Source organism: Gasterosteus aculeatus, chromosome 21 (assembly GCF_964276395.1).
Source record: "Gasterosteus aculeatus chromosome 21, fGasAcu3.hap1.1, whole genome shotgun sequence".
NCBI classification, from domain to species: domain Eukaryota; kingdom Metazoa; phylum Chordata; class Actinopteri; order Perciformes; family Gasterosteidae; genus Gasterosteus; species Gasterosteus aculeatus.
The window spans coordinates 15,390,044-15,415,200 of NC_135708.1; the positions used below are offsets into that span (position 1 = coordinate 15,390,044).

The 25,157-nt window shown below is 43.2% G+C and overlaps 1 protein-coding gene across 1 annotated transcript; it reads left to right on the forward strand.

The window, feature by feature from the left end:
* vipr1b (vasoactive intestinal peptide receptor 1b) lies at positions 1 to 24,923 on the forward strand. Its single transcript, XM_040167659.2, has 13 exons — positions 1 to 263; positions 4,675 to 4,765; positions 6,242 to 6,352; positions 12,132 to 12,232; positions 13,346 to 13,443; positions 15,722 to 15,854; positions 18,246 to 18,399; positions 18,545 to 18,605; positions 18,697 to 18,769; positions 19,948 to 20,039; positions 20,559 to 20,688; positions 21,077 to 21,118; positions 21,798 to 24,923. Exons 1-13 carry the CDS (start codon positions 222 to 224, stop codon positions 21,987 to 21,989), a joined length of 1,320 nt encoding a protein of 439 aa, XP_040023593.1. The 5' UTR covers positions 1 to 221; the 3' UTR covers positions 21,990 to 24,923.
* The last annotated feature ends 234 nt before the right edge of the window (positions 24,924 to 25,157 follow it).

A 25,157-nucleotide genomic window follows, 5' to 3' on the forward strand; every position in this document is an offset into this window, starting at 1 on the left:
GAAGTGGCGCAGAGCTGCGGCGGGGCGCAGCGGCTGGAGGAGAGGGCGGAGGAGAGGGTGGAGGAGAGGCGGAGGATTGGCTCATTCCAACATGCGCACGGAGAGGAGCGCAGTCCGATGGAGCAGCGGCGGTTCCTCTCACACTAATGAACGCACGCACGCACTTTAACGTGACACCGAGGAGCTTTTAGGAGGAAAACTCCATCCATCTGACAGACGCGATGGACGCGTCGCCGCTGCTCTTCATGCTGCTGCTGACCAAAGTAAGGAAGCTGGCGTTTGATTTCACTGCGTCTTTTATTAAAAAAAAGGGCTTTTTTTGTGGTGGAGAGTCAGCTAAAGTGAAGGGCTTCTAGTTTTATAAACCCTCATCCTGCACCTTTCTTACAGACAGATGTTCGGAAATCATGATTCAGCTTGTTTAGGATTTTTTTTTTGTGTGGCTTTATCTATCTATCTATATTTTGCAGTAATGTAAAAAGTGTTTAGCCACCTTGTATTTATATTTGATATATTATATATAATTTTGTGTCTGATTTGAGCTCCTCTTACATGTTGTCCTTACCTAGTGGCTGTTTGTTCACTGGTAAACTAAGATCTCAGTTTGAATGAAATCACATAGTGATGGTTTAATCAGATGATCTCATAAATAACTTACCTCTTGAAGCCACAGCAATTTAATGGAAACCCAATCTCAATTTTCCAGTTTGTCGGTTTAAATTATTTGAGGGAAATGCTTTGAGCATCAGCGCCGTGGTGTTTCTGCAGGGAACTTTTGTGTGCACATGACGGTGCACACTTACGTGGATCTTAGGATTTAAATAAACATTTATTGCATTTAAAGTAAAGTACTCTTGAAGCACGGTAGGAAACCTGTTTGCCTTCGCTACTTTGCTCAGGGATTTATTTATTACATATATTTTTTCATTTGGCTTGTAACAAGACAAGGGTCTTTGTTTTAAAATCTCCATTACAGTAAGAAATGTCACACGTCCTCTGCTGGTGTTCCCCCTGCTCACAACTCCTGACGTCTGCTTCTCTCTGACATCTGTCAGTGAGATTTGAGTGATCAAGAATGACAAATGCTGTTTGGCACAATTTCAATGACGGTCGTGACACCGATTGTGTGGATTTGAGTCATTCTTCACTCAGCTTGGCTTCTTTCTAAGGCCTCCAGTGAAGCTCCTACCAGGCAGAAGACACTGTGAACACGTTACCCTGCCATGCGTGGCCACGCACAGACACCAACATCATTTTTGATTTTCCTGTCAGCCCCGACTCGTGTTTTTTTTTATTTGATCGTTATCGTCTGCTCAAACAAAGCAAGACTGGCAGCCAATTTGAAATGACAGCAATCACTAAAGATCTGGAGCGACGAGCCTGACGGCCCCCATGATGGGCCCCCGTGCTAACAAACCATCAAAGCTGCCAGGTATTTATGCGATGTCTCACTGTAAGTGTCCCCCCGGAGCTTTTCAGAGGCGCACTCATCACCAGCGTAGTTTCATTCATCGTCCACTTCAGCAAAACTCAGGGACGTCCAAATTATTGATTTAATCACGACATCTCCAACTGGCAGGTACTTCATACATTACTCATTAGCGCGTCAAGAATAAATGACAAGGGCAGGACCTTCTCCCTGTCTGTTGTATCTTCATACAAGAGGAAACGGGATTATTTTGTTATCATTGCTCCGCCTCTCGGTGTGCTCTGGCTCTATTCACAATATGCAGGCTTAGAATATATGAGCTAATAAACTATGTCCATGAAGAGAGCTTGATCCAGCGGTCCGAGAACACATTCCAGTATCATGTCTATTCCCCCCCGATGAAGGACGTTGTTCCAGTTCTTCTACTGTTTATGCAGCATTTACGTTTCCCAAAAGCCAGGAGAAACATCAACAATGTCCCGCTTTCATATTAAACCAAACGGTAAATCTGGGTTGTTAGCAGGACTTTGGAGAAGTTTTCATTTTAAAATGTCTTAGTTTAAGTGTTTCACAGAAAACACCAGCAGCATGAGGAGGATTTTTTTTTATTTACAGCAGACGTTTTGTTCGTCATAGGAAAAAAGAACAGGTGCATTTTCAATGGCGCCGTTACGTTTAAGTGGGAGAGTGAGTCAGCACGTAAAACGAAGGCGGAAGCCATCGCTAGTTTTATTTTGACACCTCTGCTTTTCCCTGCGCCGCACTTCCTAACTTTGATTTTGGCAAACAGGTTATCAAACCAACATTCACGGTGTGAACGATGCTCGAGTTCTGCTGTATAATACAGTTCCCTTGTCTCAAAGTCAATGTTGTTTTATGTTTTTGGTCAGAAGCCTAAAATAAGGACAAACGCTTAAAGATTAATTTAGAGCCACACAGACTAAAGTCCGTCTTTAGTGTACATGTGGTTTACTTTGTTTATAGTCTAACGTTAGAGTTTTACAGAGTGGCCCACACTTCCTCTATTACAGCCGTTAAACAGCATGACTTGTAAGTCAAAAATATACAAAGGGTTAGAGATTAATGATCCCAAAACTTGACCATGATACATGGACCTTCTACAACCTCGAGATTAGATAATCATTCAGGACCCTCCTTGCCTCCTTCCTTTAAAGGGAAAATTCTTGCACAAATTTGCCATCCATCAAATTACCAAAATAAACTGAAGCTCGTGAGGGACCTGGATCTTTAAAAATAATCATAATAATGATCATATCTTTTTGTTTTTTGATAATAAATATATTTTATTACTAGCTCTCCCTCTGAGGGTCTCTTACACTTAAATCCTCTGCGGAGTGCTGCGTCGTTGCGCTGCCCGCTAATCAATTTCATGCTCATGAAAGAACAAGGGTACCAAAGGGGGGTCCGACCAACATGAGATCCTCTCCTGCGTCCGCGTTGCCCGTGCACGGATGATGCCAGGAGGCCCGATCTCCCGCCTCCCGGCCTGTGCTGCCGCTGTTGCTTGGGGGATATGTTGGATTCTCTGCTGTAATCGCTTTGCGGGCAGAGACTCCTGTGAGCAAAGCTCTGTGGGTTGTGATAGTGTCAAGACGACCTGGTCCGCGGGGAGAGAGTGAGTGAGCGAGCGAGCGAGGCTCTGAAATGTTGTGTTGAGAAGTGATAACACGGAGGTGTGACATAGCATTTTGTTGTTCACCTCCAGGTAACTGTTGCCTTTGATGAAATGCTGTAACGCTTACAGGCAAACAGCTCATTTGGTTGTGGAGTTAATGCAAATCAGCTATGGCGGTATTTTAGGAAATCGGCCTTACGTCATTTCAACTGCACAATTCCTACCTTTGTATATTTTTAAAATGTGCTTATATTAAAAACAAAAAGATTAGACGAATATCCGGGTCAACAACTGGACACAAGACGTCTCATACTTATTATTATTAGCCATTTTCTGCTTGTGCACCAGATGCAGTTGGACTCTTCCTCCCCCTCCAACTGTGACTCCGTCTCCCTAATCAGCCGGACCTTCCCCACGCACCCGCTTTCCATCTTCCCTAATCAGCCCCGCTGTACATGTACACAAACAAAACCTCATAAAGTAATCAGAATATTCCCGTTGCCATGCACACATTTTTGCACATTGTTAACACGCTCGTGTGATATTGTGTGTCTTGTAAAAATCCTCTTTTCCCTTCGACCTGTCTGTTTGCTCTTAAATATTCCTGCACATCAATCTATCACAGAGTACAACAGGCTTGCCCGATAGCGCCCCCGTCCCGTGTTGTAAATGATGAACCGAGCTTTCTTCTGGGTTTCCTCGGCCTCATTACTTTGAGTGAATACGCCGCTATTCATATGCGCGACAATGCTGTGAGAGACAATGAGTCTTTTTTGTTGTTGTTAATGACCGTGTGTTTGTGTTATCCGGGGGCGAGCAGTGTGCCGCGTACGGCTGTTTACACCAGTGTCAGCCGTACTTAGAGCTCAGCCCCGCACTAAACGGGGCATTTGTGGATGACTGATGAGGATTATTTCATGTTTGACAGCTGCACCTTGGGTGGTGGCGGCTGGTAAACCAGACAGATAAAACCTTCTACAAGGACCAATTAGCAGAGACACAAACTGTATTAATTGACGCGCCTTTTTCGCTGCGTCGGTCTTCTCTTCTTTGACCTTTGCTGCCTCTTCTATTTGCAGGGAGAAGCTCCTTCTTGGGAGTTTGTGAATTCTCTCTCTCTCTCGTCATCTCCACTGACCTTCTCGAGCTCCTCGCCGCTCGTCTTACACATTTTCATTGACCCACTGGCTTTCCGCCAGCGGCTGTCAGCCCGCATTTTTCCGCCTTTTGTTGACACAGATGAACAATCGCAGTAGATTACTCAGTGGCTGCCTTCTCCACTTCCTAATCCATTTGCATGATAGCATCTATTTGCCGGGCAAGAGGGATTTCTGACATAGAGAACATTTCTGTTTATTATTAGCAGAGGGTTCTCTGTAATAGAAAAAACATGCCGTGAAGGGCCACCGCTGCAGGAATGTGCTAAAGGGAAATGCTGAATAAAATATTTACTGGCACGTATTCACCGGGATGAAAGACTCACGGACAAAAAGGAATTCTCTGCAAATGAATCCTCTGCACCTAAAAGGAACTCTCCGCACCTAATTTCAGCGTGAGCGAAGCACGCTGGATCCTTGACACCTACAAGTGCTTCCTGCCTCTTCCACAGGGGCTGTCGGTGCAGATGTGCGACGTGGTAAACGAGATCGAGCTGGAGCGAGAGCGCTGTGAGGAAAACTCTCTCGGGAACGTCTCTTCAGGTAATTCTGAAAAATGCCATTTTCCTCCCGTCTGTTACGAGTGTTTTAGGCCCTTTTAGAGGAAACAAGGGGTGTGGCGGTTAACGGATGAAGCTCTATTATAGCTGGCAGAAATTCTGCTGCTGACTTTGCCGCAGAGGTTCATTACAACACGTCTTAGTTTAATGTAATGAAGCCGCTCAGTTAAGGTTGAACGATGCCGCTTCCCAATTCTCTTTTTCCTTTTTCTCAGGAGTGTGTGGGCGTAACTTTTTCTGTCTGGCATCTCCCAAACTTCTTAATTCAGTCAGCAACGTATACAACCCCAAATCACTCACTTTCCCACTCTTACACTTACAAAAATATTTGAGGCAAAGATACTGCGTGTGGTCGTGGGACTACAACGTTTACGTTGACCAAAGCGCGGTGGGAGCCGCACTCAGAAGTAAAAGCTTGATTATCTCCCAAACTGCCGTCAAAGCAGACTAATGAGGGCTATCAATCATTTGTCATTGGGCACAGACGCTTTGGAGTCATCGCACTTTTTCATCCTCTGTTGACAAGCGTAATGTCTCCCAGATCTGACGCTCACATCTATAAAGAGTTGAGCATTGCATTGTGGGCCTGAATGGAGGTCTAATCAGCCACAGTAATTAAAGACACCCGTGTGAGTGTGCAGAGCCATTAAAGCCGGTGAGTGATGGACGTGACATCATGCGCTTAAGGCATTGAAACAACCTTGAAGGGAGTTATGGTTGGATATTATTTAGGTCACGACATCATTGTCGGTCATGAATATAAAATGAGAGTAGGAAATTCAAAACGCTTCATCAGAAATACACATTTAACCTCACCTTATTCAAAATTCACACAGCAAACTGCCCTTTCGATAGTGAGTAAACATAGTAAACGGTCCACGCAGAGATCGACCTCTGCTCTGAATAAACACACCTCCATGGGCTCGTTTGCTGCTGTACATACCGCAGAGAGCATTGGGGGAATATGCACAAACAATGTTCTCCCTTATCTCTGCAGTGACGATCATCTTTCTTTTTCCTATCTGCTTCCTCAACAGGAAGGCAGCTCTCACAGGTCCCGTCCCTAACAAATGAATTAGCAGTGTGTGCATTCACGGGGAACCATACATTCACACAGTATGCGCCATTCTGAATAAAAAGATCAGCTCCTGCAATTCCCTTGCGTCCTTGAAACAGAACAGGCATAGAAATGTCCCGTGTCTGTGTCCTCTTGAGAGTTTATGTAGTTGGGTGTTCAGTGTTAACTGAACTTGTTTCAGCCTCATAAATTGTCTCAGAAATGGTTCGTCGCTCGTGTTTTTGTTATTTCAAAGGCATCGTCTTATGAGCGCTGCCAGAGGAGACAACACAAGCAGCGATAGAGACGGCACAGGTTTCCCTTCGTAGCTAATCGCTCGTGGAAAAGGATGGAGATACACAATGCGTTTCTTTGTCTTGATGCCGTGTCTCCTCCTGGCAGGTTGCCCGGGCATGTGGGATATCATCGCCTGTTGGCCTGCAGCCACAGTTGGAGAGGTCGTCACGATAACTTGCCCCACTTACTTCAGTTACTTCAGCGACGAGCACAAAGGTAAACACCACTTCCTCTTCTCCATGTAAATACGACCTGTATGCAAACACGACTTCCTCTTCTTCATGCAACATCTCTGCCATCTGTTTCTACCATTGTTAATCAAAACTGAGTTCATGCTACGTAGTAAAATGATTACATTTAAGGATGCAAATGACAATGTTCCCAATGTAAATTAGTTGAGTCATTTCTTTGGAGTTTAATAATCTTTTAGGTGCCAAAACTCAACCATGCTGTCCACTTTGTTGTTGTTGTTGTTGTTGTTGTTGTTATTAGCTATGGGCTGCTCAGAACATTTATATAGTTTCGTTTATCTCTGTTATTTGATAGGAAGTGTATTGTCATACAGTCGAGCCTTTGGGTAAATACTGGCTCAAGATTTAATATGTCGCTTTCTTGCAAATTATCATTTGCATTTTTAAGTCGTCAAACCGGTGGCTTTTCCATCACCTCCTCATCCGAAGATTATTAAATACTCTGCAGAAAGCCCAAAGCAAACTATATTAATTTATGAGCCTCATAAAGTGCATCTTGTGTTGGTATTTACGAGAATACTTTAACTCTAATGGTGAGAATAATAGAATCCTACTCCTTTCTGCCAGTGCGCCTCATTGTCACTGTTCTGTTCAAAACAATAAATATTTCTGCTTATTTTTGTATGTAGTGTTTACTTGTGCCAGATTTAAAAATGTGAATGTAAAATACAAAGTAGGAATCCGGCTCATCCTGAAATAATTATTTTGAGAAACAAGCACAGGAAGCGAGATGACTCACTAACCAAAGACGAAAAAGAGAGACGCGTGTTGAATCACCTTCGGTCTACCAAGACAACCTTCCCCTTCCGCTGTCTGCTCTGCATTAACTGAGTTTATATTCCTCCTGCCCCCGTTTTAGCTTTCTGAGAATGTTTTAATTAAATATTTGGCCTTTCCTCCGATCGCCTTACTTTCTTTGAAAAGCTCTTCATTGTTTCTTCCTCCCGACAACAACTCCGCCTGCAATTTTTCAAGGTTGCAAATTGCGCGCGTGAAACACCTGCATTATTAAACCGTTTGGTCTCTAAGCAACCGGATCCAACAAACAGGGACTCGGTGTCGCACAGCAGCCGCTTTTCTGGACTGTGGAGCCTTTGTGAATAAAAGAAAGTGACGCCGACGTTGCCGCCATCAACCTGTGGACGTTAGTGGAGATATGTGCTCCTTTCCTTCTGGCCATTCCTGTGTATAATTGGAGATTTCTTTTTTCTGCATCTCAACATCATTTTAGGGCTGAGAAGGAGGCAGAAAATTTCATCTGTGTGTTTTGTTGTCTCTCTGGTGATTTCCTGTATGTTATTCGGATGTTTTTAGAGACCTATTTGCCACCTCCCATGATACAGCTGACATTTTATGCTGCAATTTGCCCGGCGAGACCTCTCAGCCCCGCCATCATCAGACACCTGCTGTTTCACTGATTACCCAATTTCAAGGTGTGACCATATTTACAATCTTGTGTCTTCTGCTATTTGGAAAACCCTCCATTTTAAGTCATCTTTTATTCTCCATCTTTGGAGTTCGGAACTGGTCATTGCCTATATATATATATATTCTATATTTATATTCTATATTATTATTCTTCTGTTCTGAAATAGTGAGACTTTTTCATGCAAATTTTTCATGCAAATTAAAAAGAAGTTTTACAAAAAATAGACTATTCAAAACTTTTAATAACTTGCGCCGACTGACTGCCAACTCCAACTTGAATCTCGGTTGTTGAATTTAAAACACGTCACATCACAGAGGACTGCGGCGCAGATCTGAATGAAGCCTGTGACGCTGCCCGACCCAAACCTCTTCTTACAATCCCCTTTCTCTCCTTATAAACAGGCAGTTTCAGGTCTCAGCTCATGAATATCAATTTCTTCTTTTCAACTCCTCTGGAATATTCAGCTCTTGACGTGCTCCAGGTGTGCCTCTACCTTTATGACCCAGTGCTCATTTGTCCCCCCCCGAAGGAGAGATGGGCAATTCATAACTGAAGGGGCTTTTACCTCACAGATGCCGTCTCACCGGCCAATATGCACTGCACACAAGCTTCAGACTCTTTAATGTCTGAATAGAATGTCATAATTTCCCTCTCTGTGTATTTTTGTATCCCAGAACCTCCCTGAACCTGAGGTATTGAAATATGGTCTTTCTCTCCCCTGAGCCTACTGCGCACGCTTAGGTGGGAATTTTGGCTCCCTTCTGGGAGCGTTTCCGCACTCAAACACACACGCACACGCACACACACACACACACACACACACACACACACACACACACACACACACACACACACACACACACACACACACATTAGCATCTCAGAGAGTCAAACCGAAAATTGGCAAACCGAGGAAATGTGACATTTCACAAATGCAGGATCTACTTTGAGCCCAAACGTGCCCTGATGGCAGCATGGAGACGTTTGGAGCTGATGGGCTTTGAATGAAATTGCGAGATGATGATAGTACACCACTCTGGGTTTGGGTTTTTGGTCAACTGCCCTGTGATTGCGATTTCAATTACATATATGGACACATGGAAGGATCAAATACACGTTTTCCACTATGATGTGATGTGAGTATATCTTGTTTTAAAAATAAATAAAATTGAAAGCCATAAAAGCTCCAAAACATTGTGCTGAACAACTCTGTTGTTTTGGTAATCTCTTGTCTAATTCATCTTAGCTTGCAAATGGCCTAAAGGTTAGACCTTTACTTTTCATTGAGGCAAAACTGAATAGATGGACGAAAACTGACCCGTCTGTCACACTCACATCGTCTACTAAAATGATGTGTACTCACGGTTTGCTTATTTTGCATCTTTGATTTTGCGTTGTGGTGGTAAATAATTGTCTGGGCAGAACATTTACATCTACAGTGCATCCTCTGATTACCAAAACACTTGTCAGTCGCCACTAAGGAAATTAGGTTTCCCACATAACACCCCGTCCACTTTCTCATCAAAATTCATAAGAAAGAATTCCCACCCAGGTAAATCTTCCCTTTCATTCACGCAGTCGACACATTATTCAAGAGCTTTTCCCCTTTGAGCCCTGATCCTTTTTTGCGTCTCAGATTTAATTCATGGACTTTTTGAATCTACATTGTGACTGAGGTGACTAACAGTTACAGTTTTACCTTTATTTGTTCCGGACTTTTAAATCAAAAATTCTACAAATGTGTTTTTACATGTTGTGCTTTTGATTATAAAATGATAAGATGCACAACATGACATAGAGGAAGCATACATTTTCATGTTTTCAGCATAAGAAAAATCCCAAATTGGATATTGTTTTGCCATTTTTCTTCTGAAGTTTAATTTAATTTAGAGTTGGACTTCCCAGCTCGGCAGACTTCACAGCAATTAAATCTTTTGTTGTGAGAGCAGAATGCGGCTGCGGGTGTCATACGCTTTGAATCCACGGCCACAGTCTAGAAAAGTGTCTTTGTGTTGATTACAATGCTAAAAAGTGCGTCATAGAATCTCAATAAAGGGGACAAAGTGAAGGTTTGATTAACTCGTGAAAAGGCGGCGTGACTAAAAAGGATCATATGCATGCAAATACTGCAGGATTTCGCAATCAGACTTGAGGCAAATATAATGAAACGGAAAACCACTCGGCATGAAGTCTTCTGCAGAGACAAACAGACACAGGCTGAAGTCTTTTGTACTCCTAGATTAACTGCTAGATTAACTGCCTCGTTCGTTCTCTTGTACCTTCCTGCTAACCTTCTGAATCTCAATCCCTTCTCAAACTTTGGCTCAAATGTCTGATGAGACATTTCCAGCTTAAGAGGGAACAAGTCGGACTGATATGGCGTCCGTTTAGGTCGTCATCTGTAAAAGACCATAATATTTTACGGTACCACAAGAGTATCCCCAAAAGATTCTAACTCTAAAATATTTCGAGCCATGTCAGCAAGGTCCAGACTAAAATATCTCAAGTACATGATTGCCGTGAAATTTGTACAGATGTTCCTTACACTGAGTGCTCGTCAGATGTTTCCTCTAGTTGCGTGGTTTATCATTCCGGTAAATGGGGGAAATAACGCTCTGGCTTGTTAGTGTTTCTGTAGACGGATTACAATTGTGTAGCACACAATGCAGCAAAAATAGAAGAAATGAGAAGCAGAGCTCAATGCTGCGTGAGGTGGCGGCCATTGTTAGACGTGTACTATACATCCAGACTTGAGAATAATATTTTTCTGCCATTGTTAGAATGCTGCACCTTTTTGCTACATTTAACTTATGATTATGATTTGTTTTGCGGAGAAAAATGAAAAACGTTTGATCTTCCTCAGACCACATTGGGAAATGTTTCAATTGAAAAATATTACTTCGAACCAATGGGATCAAAATTGTTATTTATGTTAAATGTACATTGCTAGTTTCAAAAGGCAAGATGAAGACAATGGCGTGACCCAGTCTTCTTACATACACCCTGTCTGCACATGAAAACAAAGCAATACTTTGTTGAGGATTGTCATGACGCTGTGAGTCTGTCACAATATTGTGTCTTGGCCTTGAGTTGAGGAGAAGTCATTCCTCCAGCAATAAACCGGTCGAATAGACTGAAGCTTTACGACCAGACTACAAGTTATGACCTCTGCGGGGGGAACTCGTTCCTTTCTATAGGGCCAGGACCTGATGTTGTGCACCAAGCCTACACATCCGTGAAAGTGGTTAATTAACAAAGGAATGAATGGAGGACACAAAAAAAAGAGGACAAGACGTCATCGCAGCGTGACACTGGAACAAAACCCATGCAGCCAACATAGAAAACACGACATTTCAGTCCTCTCCCTGATGGAGCGGCACTCCTACACTACAATCTTCCTGCTGCTTCCCTCCACATCTCATCGCCCGCTTACATTTAAACATAATTGTCCACGTTCACACAGAGCCACTTATCGGTCGGTCGCGTTGTGGTTGAGGTCTCTTTGGTTAAGCTGTTAACATGAAACCCCGGAGCCCCTCGAATAATGAATAAACCATTAATAAATCCCATGAATAAACCAAATGACAGACCATCTCTAGTGCTCTTCTCTCAGATTAGTACACCTGTAATTAAGTTTAAAAAAAGAAAGAAGGTTTGTAATGCAAAGGGGAGAAATGAGGACCTCGGTGTTCTAATGCATCAGCAATCACAATTCTTCCTTGAATTTTAGTTACAGACAGTTGACGTGACTACAGAGGCTTTAAGCGATCTACAAAATAAGCAAAAGAAAAACCGACAACAGAGCAACAAAAAATAAATATAGAGCACATTCCAAGGATGGACACAATTGCGGTGATAAATGATAATTATTGAAACAAATACAGAAATGTGAAGCACATTACATCACCAGCAGAGAGGTCAAAGATCTAAGTGCAGAACAATGTTGAGATCTATAGAGGAAATATTAAAAAGAAAAACTACCCCATATAGTCAGAAGGAAATGGAAGAAACCGCTAAAGTAGTCCTGGTTATACGCGCCGCCCTGCAGGCACGGATAATGCACGAGTCAGTAATGGCTCACATTAGCGGCAGAGACTCACCCGGCGGTTTCAGGTTTGGTCGTGTTTTTTTTTTTTTTTTTCTGCGGTGACCCAAAAACTCCGTACACGAGGTCACTGACAATGTCACAGTACGTCTCACAGCAGCACATGGAGTGTTGGAACAATTCCAAACAAAGTTGGAGAGCAGGTAAAGAGGCAATTTTGCCGTCTGGGTGGCTGTGACCTCTCTGTGTCGTCTCCATCTCCATCTCCAGGCAACCTCTCCAAAACCTGCACGGCGGACGGCTGGACGCAGATGCATCCCATTGACATCGCCGTGAACTGCGGGTACAATCTCAACAGCACCAGCGACGATGTGAGTACAACACACGGCGGTGCAGGTACTCGATGGGCCCGTCTTGAATCAACAGTGAGAAACCAACTCGGGGAGCAGCGTGTAGGAGAAACTGAGTCAGAACCTCCTGTGTTTAAGACACCCAAATAAAATTAGGGTTTTATTTAAGGAATTTATCGTAGGAAATAAGCTTGTTGCGTTATTGTCAATTGTTAGATCAAAAGATCAATGTCACTCTTTTTGTGTGTTTAATCAGCCTCGATTAGCACTAAAACAGCAAGCGAGGCTCTTTTCAAAGCCCCGTAATAGGTTTACCACAAACTGTAAAGGTTCATTCTTTCAATTTGGACGCCTTCGCTTCCAGTCTTTTTGATTGACGTGAGCAAGCAGTTGCCTGCGCACACATCCAGTAGATGTTATATGTTTTCACCTTACGCTTCTGTGCAGTCCAGCATTCATTCTCCACACGGACTCCTGAGGGAACTATTTGTCTCTCCAGCTGCTAAATGCTCCTCTGTGTTCAGCAATTAGTCGCTAACTGTGTCTGTCTGGCATGAAAGACCCTGCAGGAGAACTGCTCATATTGCATTGCATATCTCCTCCTGCCGGTCCAACTATTGATTACAGCTACATACACACACATACAAGAACCCTATTGCCAAAACAGCTCTTAAATTAAGAAAGCGTCCTAAAACTATTCTGGCAGTGTTTAAAGTGAATATCCCAATAAGTGTTCACCGATGAGGCCGAGTCAGCTCATAAATCCTGCCTCTGTTATTTGCATTGGGGGGAGAGAACAAATAGATTTAGCTTGTTTTTGGTGCAGAGAGAGAGAGAGCTGATCTCGTCCGTGTCGATGGAGCAGCAGGGTGAAGAGTGGATGTGAACTACAGGTGGTAAAAGCTTTCTGGGTGGGCGCTCTGCTCCCCGACCTCATTAGGAGGGAGTCCGCTGGGGAAGCACACTAAAAGGGATTTGATGTCCGTCTTCCTGCATACTTGGTAGCTCAGTGGGCCACAGGATGCGGCGCTGTTAGGTGTTGACCCCTCAAGGATATCACATGGTCTTTGTCACCGTGTAGAACTTTTTCATCATTTGTGTACAAAACCGTGACGTGTGTTTTTTTTCTTTCAGGGAAAGTTTTTCTGGCAAGTGAAGATTGGCTACACTATTGGCTACAGTGTTTCCCTCATCTCTCTCACCACAGCCATTGTGATCCTCTGCATCTTCCGGTACGTACAAATACAGCAAGGCATTACAAGGGAAGGTAGTAAAACTGTTGACAGCATTTTTCTTTTTTGCTTATTTAATAATAAATGACGTACAGACAACTGTCGAGAAAGCTTTAAAACAAGATGGTTGCAATGCAACGTCTTCAGGTTGAAGTGCATCTTTATATGTGACGTGTAAGTCACATCAAATCAAAATGTAAGTTCATCATGTCTGCGTTCTGATTTCAGCGACTTTTAATTGGAATGTTGGGTTGAAAATGCAATGTAAGTCACTTTGGACAAAAGCGTCAGCTAATTGACATGTCATGTAATGTAACTGAGAATGTATTTAATGTAAAACACAAACCGCGGCAGCAGTAATGGTTTTAAAATGCCATCCACCTCCGGAGATCTGAAATGAAAAAAGAAAACCTAAACGGTTTTGTTTGCACTATTGACCTTCCTAATTCCCGACAGACAAACCTCTTTACTTGCCTCAACTGGTCGCCAGAAGGAAGAAAGAACAAAAACAGCCAGCGCTGCAGGACCCCGTAGAGAACATTAGTATTATCAATTCACGATAAACCGTGATGACATCGAGGCTTCGCCTGCTGGGCATATTGTCCACATCCTTGACACGTAATCCATTTAAATGTGGCAACATCAGACCCACTGAACTCAAACTGGGATTTGATCAGTGCAGCTCCGATATTTATGTTAAACAGAAAGGGAAACAGAAAAAAAACCAAACACTTCTTAACCTGTTTATACTTTTCATGCATTTCGGTCTCTCCATCTTTTGAAGACAAATGTCTGCAGCGTTTGGGAGGTTAACGCGGATGAGAGAGACTGACGTTTGATTATGATTATTTCATAAGTCAGGGATTGATCGTAAGCTTCTCGGGGACCAGTCACTGTTTTGATGTCAGGGATTACTGAGATCTTTGGATGGCAAAACCTGAACCTTAAGGATGATTAATAAACACTATAAACATTGTATGACGTATAAGCTGATTATCCTCGTTGTATATAACTTCTGTACCTCAGATTCAAGCTTTGGACACCCAAGAAAAACTAATCTAATAGTTGATTGGTTGTCTTCATTGGAACGCATATTTATGCTTTTGTGCTGCATTTCAGCTGCAAAAATCCCCCAAACTACACTTTAGCTTGTTAGATGAGTCATCCTCCATGATCACTTCACCTCCTCCAACACCGGCCAAAGTAATGTGATGCAAAAGGTATTTTCATTCTCACATCCAGCCAGCCACTCTCCACCATATTCCCCCTTTCCCTTCTTTACAAAGAGGGAGTGAAACAGGAAATTGCATTTTTTGTAGAGGTTCTCCTTTGTCTCCTACGTTGTTACTGATCACATGTTATTTTCAAGTCATGCCAAGTTGCACCTGATTGCTGTTAGGGATCAAGAAAATGCCGTTGTGTCTGTTTCTTGGAAAACAAGCCGTTGGAAAAATAAGCTTTACTTTATGGAGCAGATGTCACGTCATGTTCCCCTTTAAAGCCTTTGTTCTATTTGCTTCTTCTCGGAAGATGTGTGCAAGAAAAATAACAGACAAAGTAATGTGTTCTACTCCATTAAACTGTACAACGTGTTTTTGATAATGAACCAAAATGGAAAATAATTTCTGTTGTTCAGGTTGTGGCGACATTTCACATCCCCCCCCCTCCGCAAAGTACAAACAAAAAAGTTATTTTTGATCACTTCCTTTCTACTGAGCTTTCTTCTCTCTCAGTAGACACGTCTGAGTGTGATTTCAATCAGCCACAAAACTCGAAATATCAAAACAATGCAGAGAAAGGTTCGTGTTGACAATGCAGGAGCGTTTAATGAAATAGTTTTAAAATGCCGTGACAGAATGTTAATAAGCTTTTCTGCCAGCGAGACGAGATTAAACTCTGATTATGAAACCAGCATAAACAAATGATGCGAGCTAACGAGAGCCGCAGACGTCTGCGCCCCGTCCCTCCCGCTAATCGCTCCATTGTCTCAACCGTGATAATGTGGTCAGGACGTCTGGACCTGTCAGATAAATGAACGCTGGAGCATTTTCAATGTTCCTCATTCGCCGTCTGGAAATCCACCTCTCTGGTGTCGAGGCGTGGGAAGGACCCTCTGCAGCAGACCCTCGCTGGCCGCCATGAAAGGAGCTTGTGAGCTCAAAAATAAGTATTTGTGTTTAGCCCATTACCTCCAAGGACGTTGGGTTATTGACAGGCGTCCTTTATTGAGTTGTTTGTGCGCTGTCTTGATCAAAAGGACTCTTTGTGTACGTCCCAGGAAGCTCCACTGCACGAGGAACTACATCCACATGCATCTGTTTGTGTCGTTCATCCTGAAGGCCATCGCCGTGTTCGCCAAGGACGTCGTCCTCTACGACGTCGGGGAGGTGGACAACTGCTCCTCGGGCTCTGTGAGTCACCGCCTGTCGTTCGCCGTGGCCGTTTTCAGGGAGGAACGTTTTTTTTTATCGTCCAGAACCGTAAAGGAGAAGAAGAACTCTGTGAGGAGCTCGTTAGGTGAACATGACACTTGTGGGCCAATTATCCACATCAGACGAACCTCAACGAGATCAGATGTGGAAAGGGGGTTTAAGCGGCTGTCAAATTACCATTTTTACTCATTCAAGAACAACATGTCTACTTAAGAATAATATCTACACACTTAACAAGGGGCGAATTTATTACCCGATATTAACCTGAGTCTCTGTTATAAAATCTAGTTTTAAACCCCTACTTACTTCTTAAACATGTGTTTGTCAACAGTCATTATAAAGTCGGGAGTAATTGATGTATAAAATAATACTACAGAATATTTAGAGTTAAATCTCAACCTGACTGACATCTCAAAGGAGGGTTTCCGCTCAAGCAGCATATTATATAACTCTAAAAACTCCTTTTTAACATGAAAAACACCTACGGCAGCTTACGGGCCATTTCAGCTCGAGCTCACATCAAAGCACAATGTTTGGACGTCTTCCCGCCAGCTTCCGCCCGCCGCTCGTCGCGTTGGAGCGGCTATCAGGGTGACGGGAGACAGCCGCTGTCACGGGTCGACATTACGAAGAGGGGTTTGGTGCTGCAGCGCTCATGTGTTACTTCTAATGCGACTGCAGGCTCGGTTTCTGTTGCATTCTGTGTGTGTGTGTGTGTGTGTGTGTGTGTGTGTGTGTGTGTGTTAGTAGTGTTCTGCATGCTTGTCTCATTGCGCTTCTTCTGCAAATTAGATTAGTTCATGATATAATCAGTGTGAGGAGGATTATAACAGTTAAGTTGATTGAGCTACATGTGTGTTTGACACTGTGTGTGTGCGTGTGTGTGTGTGTGTGTGTGTGTGTGTGTGTGTGTGTGTGTGGGATCGTTCTTCCCCATGTTGGTTGGCATTTTTAATTTGGAGCTCCAGCTAACAATTTGTATTTGTTTGCACGCATTATAACTGGAGACAGTCCGTCCGGGTCAATCTTCTTCCCCTAAAGACGGCTGTAGGAATCAATATATATCGACTAACCAATATCCTTGTCAACGTGAATGCCAGCTGCTTTAACCCTCAACATCCACGCACAGACCGAGAGGATGCACCTATTATTCATTTGTCTAAGATTGCGCTTAGCTTTGGTGTATTTAATTCAATGAACAAATTAATCTGGCTCCTTGAGTGTGCATCAAAGAGCTACACAGCACACACACACACACACACACATACACACATGAGCTCAGCCCACACACACCATTAGCAAAATGAACCTTTGATACACGTCCTTGTGCAACAAGTCCAACAGCAGCCTCGCAGATCAGCGTTCGTCCGCAGCAAACAGAGTTTTGAATGAATTCATCCGTCCTGATGGAGGTTTTGTTGCTGACGGCCAACCAGAGCCGAGCCGATTGTGTCGTCCTTCTGCTCGCTGAAGTATCGGCTGCAACATTTCAGCACTTTCCTATTTTACAGGCATTGTATGTCCCAGGTATTGTTTGTATCACAGTGCACATCCACGTGTCGGATGGAACACAGTTTGGCATTCTGATTTTGTAAATGATTCAATGGTACCACATATTTTCTTTCAAACTTTTTTTCTTTCGAACGGTTCATAAGGAGTAACTAATGGCCTTATATCATTCAATAATACTCTAAATGATGCAGCATTAAATCTCTCCGGCTGTTAAGTCAACACAATATAATGATCCTTCAGTTCTAAAAGTTTTAATGTCTAAAATGTCAAATTTTGCTTCTTGCTAACAGACAAATCAAGGGACACGCTGGGTGTACTTGTGGTTGTAAACTTTACAAAAAGGAGCTTATCATTATGTCTTTTGTACGTTGTTGTATCACTAGTGAACCCAGTTCAACAAACCCAATTTTCCTTTAAATACACACACATGTTCAAATCCCATAATTTATTCATGAATCATAGTCATCAGTTGAATGCCACTAAAGATAAATCGTCATTCTTGGCCATGTGTTGAAGAAATACAGCTGCTAATATTATAAATATGTATTTCTGAAATTACTTACTTTGTGATGCACAATACACTTTATTTAGTTTATTATTTCACATTCAGCCTTCATTTCTTAATCCGCATTTGAATGCTTTGATATAAACTCATTGATAGAAGAAAATAGAAAATGTTATAAATTTTGTTGGCAAAAAGTGATTGGCTTATTTTAAAGGTTTTATTTTAAACGAAGACAATCTGCACCGTATTGAAAAATAAATGTTCTTCCACCTTTAAAGGAAATTCTGCTGCAACAGGGGAATGAAATTTCCCTGTAATATCTTCCAATCTTTGTGTCTTGTGTCCATTGCCAGGTCCGCTGCAAAGTAGTCATCGTGTTCTTCCAGTACTGTATCATGGCCAGTTTCTTCTGGCTGCTGGTGGAAGGCCTTTATCTTCACGCATTGCTGGCGGTCTCTTTCTTCTCCGAGAGGAAGTACTTCTGGGCTTACATTCTGATCGGCTGGGGTGAGGAAGCCTTTTATGTCTTTATTTCATCTGCTATGCTGGGGGAGGAGGGGGGGGGGGGACCTGGATTGCCCTGCTGTTGGGATGTAATAATATATTTGGTGTACACTCGTATGTCTTTTAAAAAAATATTCTGTCCCTGTAGGTGGTCCAACAATTTTCATCACAGCTTGGAGCATCGCCAAAGCCTACTTTAACGACGTGGGGTGAGAAACACCACGTGTCCGGTTCAAAAGCTGGATCTGACGTGGCTTTGATTTCAAGTTGTGCATGAATTATTGTTTGATTCTCGACCAGGTGCTGGGACATAATCGAGAACACCGATGTGTTCTGGTGGATCATTAAAACTCCCATTTTGGCCTCGATCCTGGTAAGTTTACTGACTTACGTAAGTAGACTTCACCAAAGTAAAAGTAATTGCCCCTCAGAGAGAAAACATCCTTTCGAGTTATGACCAGTCCGCCCTGGCTGTATAATTGCTCATTTTGAACTCCATGTTGTATATTATTTGGTGTTCACGTTTCCCTTTCCCTTTATCCTTACAATCCTTTTGTGTTTAAGCTCACGCTCCTGAAGCAATTGTTCAACATTTTTGAAATATGCCTATTTGCTCTCTTAAAAAGAAACAACCAATCAGATTTCTTTTTTTTTTGAGCTGCGATTGAGTGTGTGTGTCACTGATTGAGAGAGACACTTCCGGTGAAGTGTGAGAATCAGGGTTGAAGTGAGTTGAACAAGCGGCACTGGGAGTGTTACAGTCAGTGAAGTGTCTCTCTGCACAACAATCTGACTCTGCTTTGTGTTATTAGCCGCGTGCGCGTTGATGATTAGCCCCGTGGAAAACCCGCCCATGGATTTACACTGTACAAAAATGATGACAGCAATATCATTTAACAAACGGCAGAGTGTGTGTTCGAGTGCTGACGGACGGTTTTGCCGGGCTTTGCGTGGCGTGCAGATGTAACAGATGTGTTGAGCTGTGTTCTTTCGCTTTAGGATCAGGATCAGCAGCCTCGTTGTCAGACGCCTCCGTCTCTTTTCATCTGCAGCAGCTCGGACTGATGTCTGTGCAAAGGGGGAGGTTTGTCCCCACCGACACTTTGGGAGGACACCAACGCGTATCAGTTAGTTGGAACGAATGAATTAACATGAATAGGTGCCACGTGTTGGTTTAGAGAGGTGTCATCCCAAACAAGGCACAAGAGAGGAGAGAAGAATATATCCTGCCTGCATGTGTGTTGAGACGGCAGACTCAACATTAAAAGAAATATGAGTGTGATGTACTTCAGAAAGCCCGCCTGCCTTACTGCTTTATATTCCATTATACGTTGGAGCCTGAATTATGTGTTTGTCTCTGCATACTTCAATACAATCCCACCATCGTCTGGTGCATACAAATTCAACACTGCGATGCCTTTTTGAGTAGTAGGTTCAGTATCAACGCTAGAACCTGAGCAGGTGACTTTGAACACATTTCCTCTCGGTAAAGATCAAAATCCCAATTCTACTGTAACGTATAACCCCGTATGTTTTCTCAAATCTCCCCAGCTGAACTTTATTCTCTTCATCTGCATCATAAGAATACTTCGCCAGAAAATCAACTGCCCCGATATTGGCAGAAATGAGTCCAATCAGTACTCGTGAGTATAAGTCATTTAAAAGTTGTTTTTGTTCTGTAAATTTGTATTAAATGTTGGATAAAGATCAAATTAAAGATTATCTCGAAAGCTGATAGAAAGATGTACATAAATGTCCTGTAGGTTCCCCATTAGCTACGCTTGTCTTTTTATTTTCTTGTCTCAGTTGAAGGATGAAACATCTTCTTTTAACTTGAGTAAGTAAGTAAGTAAATGCACGAGGCTTCCAGCACAGAAGCCTTTGTCTGTCCTCTGCTTGTTACGGAGATATAGAGCTCTACATGTTCAAGTGTTTTCCCGTGATGGAGAGCACAAGCTCTCCATCATAAGCCCACCATAATGCACAAGCAATTTTCCCTCTGTCACTTTTAATGGAGTTAACTTTCCATATCTGGTCGTCAGGGCGGAATGTAAAATGAAAAGTACCCCGGAGTTGCATTTCATTGTTGACTTCTATAAAGACGGATAGAAGATTGGTTTCACCTGAGGGAATTTTTATTTTTTTCTGCTCCGTCGTTTCAGGAGGCTGGCGAAGTCAACCCTGCTTTTGATTCCTCTGTTTGGGATCAATTTTATCGTGTTTGCATTCATCCCAGAGCAGGTGAAGACTGAGCTGCGCCTGGTTTTTGACTTGATTCTGGGATCGTTTCAGGTAGGTTTGGAAGAGGGGATTATGAACGAGCGCCTCTACGAATTTGTGTTTCACGACAGTCATCAAACACCATGATTGATATTGAAGAAACGGTGGCAAACGGTGGCCCGGTTTCTGCCCCCGCTGCTTATTTCACCTCATCATACATTGAGAAACGATGGAGAGATGCAGCCAAACATCAAAGCTGCATTAAACCTTTCCAGCTCATCCCTCAACCGTTCTTCTCATTCCTCTGTCTCAATTTTCCTGTCAACAATCACACACAATGCAATGTTTTTCCATTCATGTCTCATAAATGCCACATGTTAAAGCATGAATTAGAAAATAGCTGTTAAAACAAGTGTGTGAGTGATTTGCTCTTTTAACCGTGTTTTTTCGTTCCACTCAGGGCTTTGTCGTCGCCGTCCTTTACTGCTTCCTTAACGGAGAGGTGGGTACCCTCCTCACACTGACGGGAGCCCTGTGTGTATAAACGCACTGTTTAAACATTTCCACGCCGAGACTGCAAAGTGTTGATTCTCAGGGAAACGTAGTTAATCTGGAGTTTTTCCTGAGGCTCCGTCTGGGCACCACTTGCATGTACAAACAGTCCTGAACAGCTGTTAGTATGAGTCACCAGCCCTGGTTGCCTCCCTCGGACCTCCTCGCAGAGCATTTCCTGCACTCTCCCGGCGGGACAGGAGGGTTTAAAAAGCGCGAGCTATTCGGTAATGTCTGCAGAGGCTCTCTGGTAGTTATTGTCCCAGTGCTGAGCCAGATTCAATCCCGGTGATGGGTTGGATGGCGAGGCTTCACACTACGCTGTTTGAATTCTAATCTGCAATTTCCAGGCGTTATACTTGTGATGCATCGGTGGTGTCCTGCCTATAGATTACTGGACTCCCCAAAATGGCATGCAGTTTGTAATTATCCATTATTACCATGGAGAATAATATGTGAAGAGACTAAATATCCATGTTGCTCGTTAGCTGTTTCACCCCTAGTTGAATTATCGTGTGCTTTTGCACTTCCTCATATTGTATTATGAGCTAAATGCTATTTGAGCTTTGGGTAGTGACTGAAAAAAAACACTCGCTGTATTAATGTATAATTGTTCTAATCTATTGTAGGTCCAAGGAGAGATCAAGAGGAAGTGGCGAAGGTGGCACCTGCAGAGGTACATGGGCTCGGACACCAAATACCAACACCCCTCTATCGGCAACAGCAACAACTTCAGCACCCAGATCACCATGTTGACGCGGTGCAGCCCGAAAACACGTCGGGAATCCTCCTCCTGCCACGACGACCTGTCCAGCATATGAGTCACACAGGCAGAGACGCAGACGCGCATGCCGGACCGAATGCTCTCATGCCACTCATAACAAGAAAAAATTTACACGCACTGCCTCAAAAGCACACCGCACCGGGGGAGGACGTTGCCGCTTGAGCGTCGTGGACGAGGGGAAGTGATGAAGTGAAAATAGGGTGCTTTTAATCTCCATGCTTCTTAAAAACACTTTGGACTGAAGTGACAAAGACACGTTTACATCGCTTCGCACGCACAGACTTTTGCACATGTGAACGAGAATCATTCGCTTGTTTGCATGATTCAAGATTCAGCACACATACAGATTCATTTGGTCAATATGGTCAACAGGTCAATTAGGTTCGCGTTGCTTTGACTCGGGGCAATGCAAAATGTCACAGATTCATTTGGTCGGGTGAGGGAATCCAATTGTGGGCTGCAACAGCATCCAGTAATCTCATGAAATGAATTAATACTCAGTGGATTCCCGCTGAAACAAATGAACAAGGCTGGTGTGAGAACACATCTCTTTTAAAAGGCAATCACGTTTTTTTATTGTTAGCTGGTGCAGCGACCTCACTGAGCAGGTGCCAGACATGTTTTGAGGGTGTTTTTGAATGTAACGATACTTGGTGATCGAAATATGCTTTAAGCATAGTTCTAGGGTCCTAATGGTCCTTACTGTTCAGACGGTACAGGAAGACAGAAAAAGCAAAAAGTGGTTGATAAGTGATTTTAAATGCTTGTTTTTTTACATCGGGGGACCAGTTTGGGATTCACAGTGATGAGTCTCATCAGAGGCTGATTGCTCTTTTATCAGTAAAGTCCCTCTTGTTTTGTGTGATTCTGAGCCTGTGGATTGTGGTCGTTTTCATCTGAGGCACTTCAATCAAATCCTCAATCAAATCGTCACGGTCCGTCATATCGTGTAACACTGCGTGCACCTCAAGAGGCGTCCGGTTGGCCCCCTCGGTTCAACACGCAAGGATGACGGAGTACCGAGGGCTCATTAATGCTACACCCATGATCTGTTTCATGGTTTATTTATTGGATCTAATTAAAAGTGTGCAGAAACAACTAAACATCTTGCACCCTCAGCTTGTCCTCAGCTGAGAGTTACCCAACTGCCGCCTGGGCCTCAGACCTCCTGTTGCTGCCGCCGCACAGCTCGCCTACCAGCACGCCAGCAACACGCCACCAGCGCGCTTTGACTACTGAGGAACCACGGCGGGGCAAAGTGACGGCCATCAGACCAGACACAAGGTTGTTCCTTTGTCCCTGCCACCCCGAGTAATAGACTATGGGCCGCAACGTCATCACAGCGACCTGCAGTGTCGCGGTAACGTGGACTGTAGGCCGACGCCACGCGTCCGAGATGGTGAGGTATTGCTACCGGCTCGTTGAAGTTGACGTATTCTTGCAGATTGTGTGGGGCCGAAATCTGAGAGGAAAAGCTGCCCCGCATTACTTTTGAGCCAGCGGGTCACTATTACATGTTGCACCTTTAAGCAGTTAATGAATGTTAACATTTTCTCTACAGTAGCCGTTTAACAAGTACAGCCAAAATATACAGTGTAAAAAAAAAAACCAGTTATTATGGATTATTGTGTCGGATCGTGTATCAGTAACGTGAATTTGACGTTTGTTCATTTGTTGTTTGTGTAGCGGCTCAATACTTCGCATGACAGTGAAATCGAAGCCGATGCATCACACTTTGAAATCAACCGTGCAGACTCGCACAGAGAAGCTCTCTTTGCAGGTGCTTTGGTAGATTCTCCCCGTTTGAAAAATATTTCCTCAACCCCACATCCACCCGTCAGTTTCAAACCGCTCCACCTGAGGAGCTGGAACCTGACAAGTCGCCAGTGGAGACGACTGGAGCTTGTATGTGGAGCACAGCGAGGTGACAGGGATGACTGGTCCTGTCACGGCGGTGCCGTCATCGGGCTTTTAACAATACGAGGTCAGAATTCAAAGTCGCTTAAGTGTTCACGCAAGAGGGAAAAAATAGAATATCTGAACTGATTTAAAGGGTCGGTGAAATCCACACATGCAAATATTGATATTGTTATACACATTAAATGCATCTGTAAATGGGACGCTTTTGGTTGTGATTAAAGGAGCGATACAGTACAACAGCTTTTTAAATATTCACCATCTGGTCGACAAGGGAGAAGATCTGTGTGTCACTCTCACTAAAACATTGGAATCCGTCACGTGCGCTTTATTTTCCCTGCCTCTTTTGTCCTGTGCTCACTTCCCTTCCTGCCCTCGTGAGTTCCATGTGATTGTCGGCCTCGTCCCCGATTGTATCCTCCTGTGTCTAAAGCGCCCGTGAAATGTCAAACTACTACTAACACATTATTCCACTTTGTTTGATGCCTGTCAGGAAAGTTGTCTTATAATTTGGCGAACATGCCAAGCGACCTCTCATAATGGTGAAGTTAAATATGTCGGTAGGCCGAAAAAACACCCAAGAATACAATGTTGTAAAACTGCTGTTTCTAGATCTTTTGGTGTTTAAGTGATGTGGTTGTTTTGTATCAGTGAAATAATATTAAGTGATATTGAATAAACAATTGTTCTATGTGTAACTAATTAGCTTTAGTATTCAGTCCTGGAGCATGTTAAGTATATATTTGTTTCTCTGCAAAATGGATATTATTATATTTTAAGGTTTAATAGTTGATTTGTTGGTGCAGTGCGTGTAAAGTTGGTTCAATGCATAACAATGAAATGGATACATTGATAAATGCATGCATAACAATGTGAAGCTACAAATGCAAGTATTCTACGTTCCGTTGACATTTGTGTGACATTTGTGTGCACATGAGGCCACATCCAATTCATTTTGTACCTTGTTGCTAAAACTTGTCTTGGCGGGAAATCATCTTTTTTTTTTTAATCCACTGTTCGACTTAAACTGTATGAAATAAATTATTCACAAATGTACAAGACGGGGAAAATTCTAAATTCGAATTCTGAGCCGAACAGATCAAGATCTAAATAATCTCATTAGAAAAGTCAAGACTTTCTGCACCGTCAACAGTTGTGACGTCTTCACTGCCGTACTGACGCCTAATTTAAGCTCATTTCACCTCTCTGCTACTTGGCGAGGGCTCGGCCCACAGTTGAATCCTTTGTATTTTTATTTTACTCCCAGAGAGGCTCAGTTGAGCTCGGA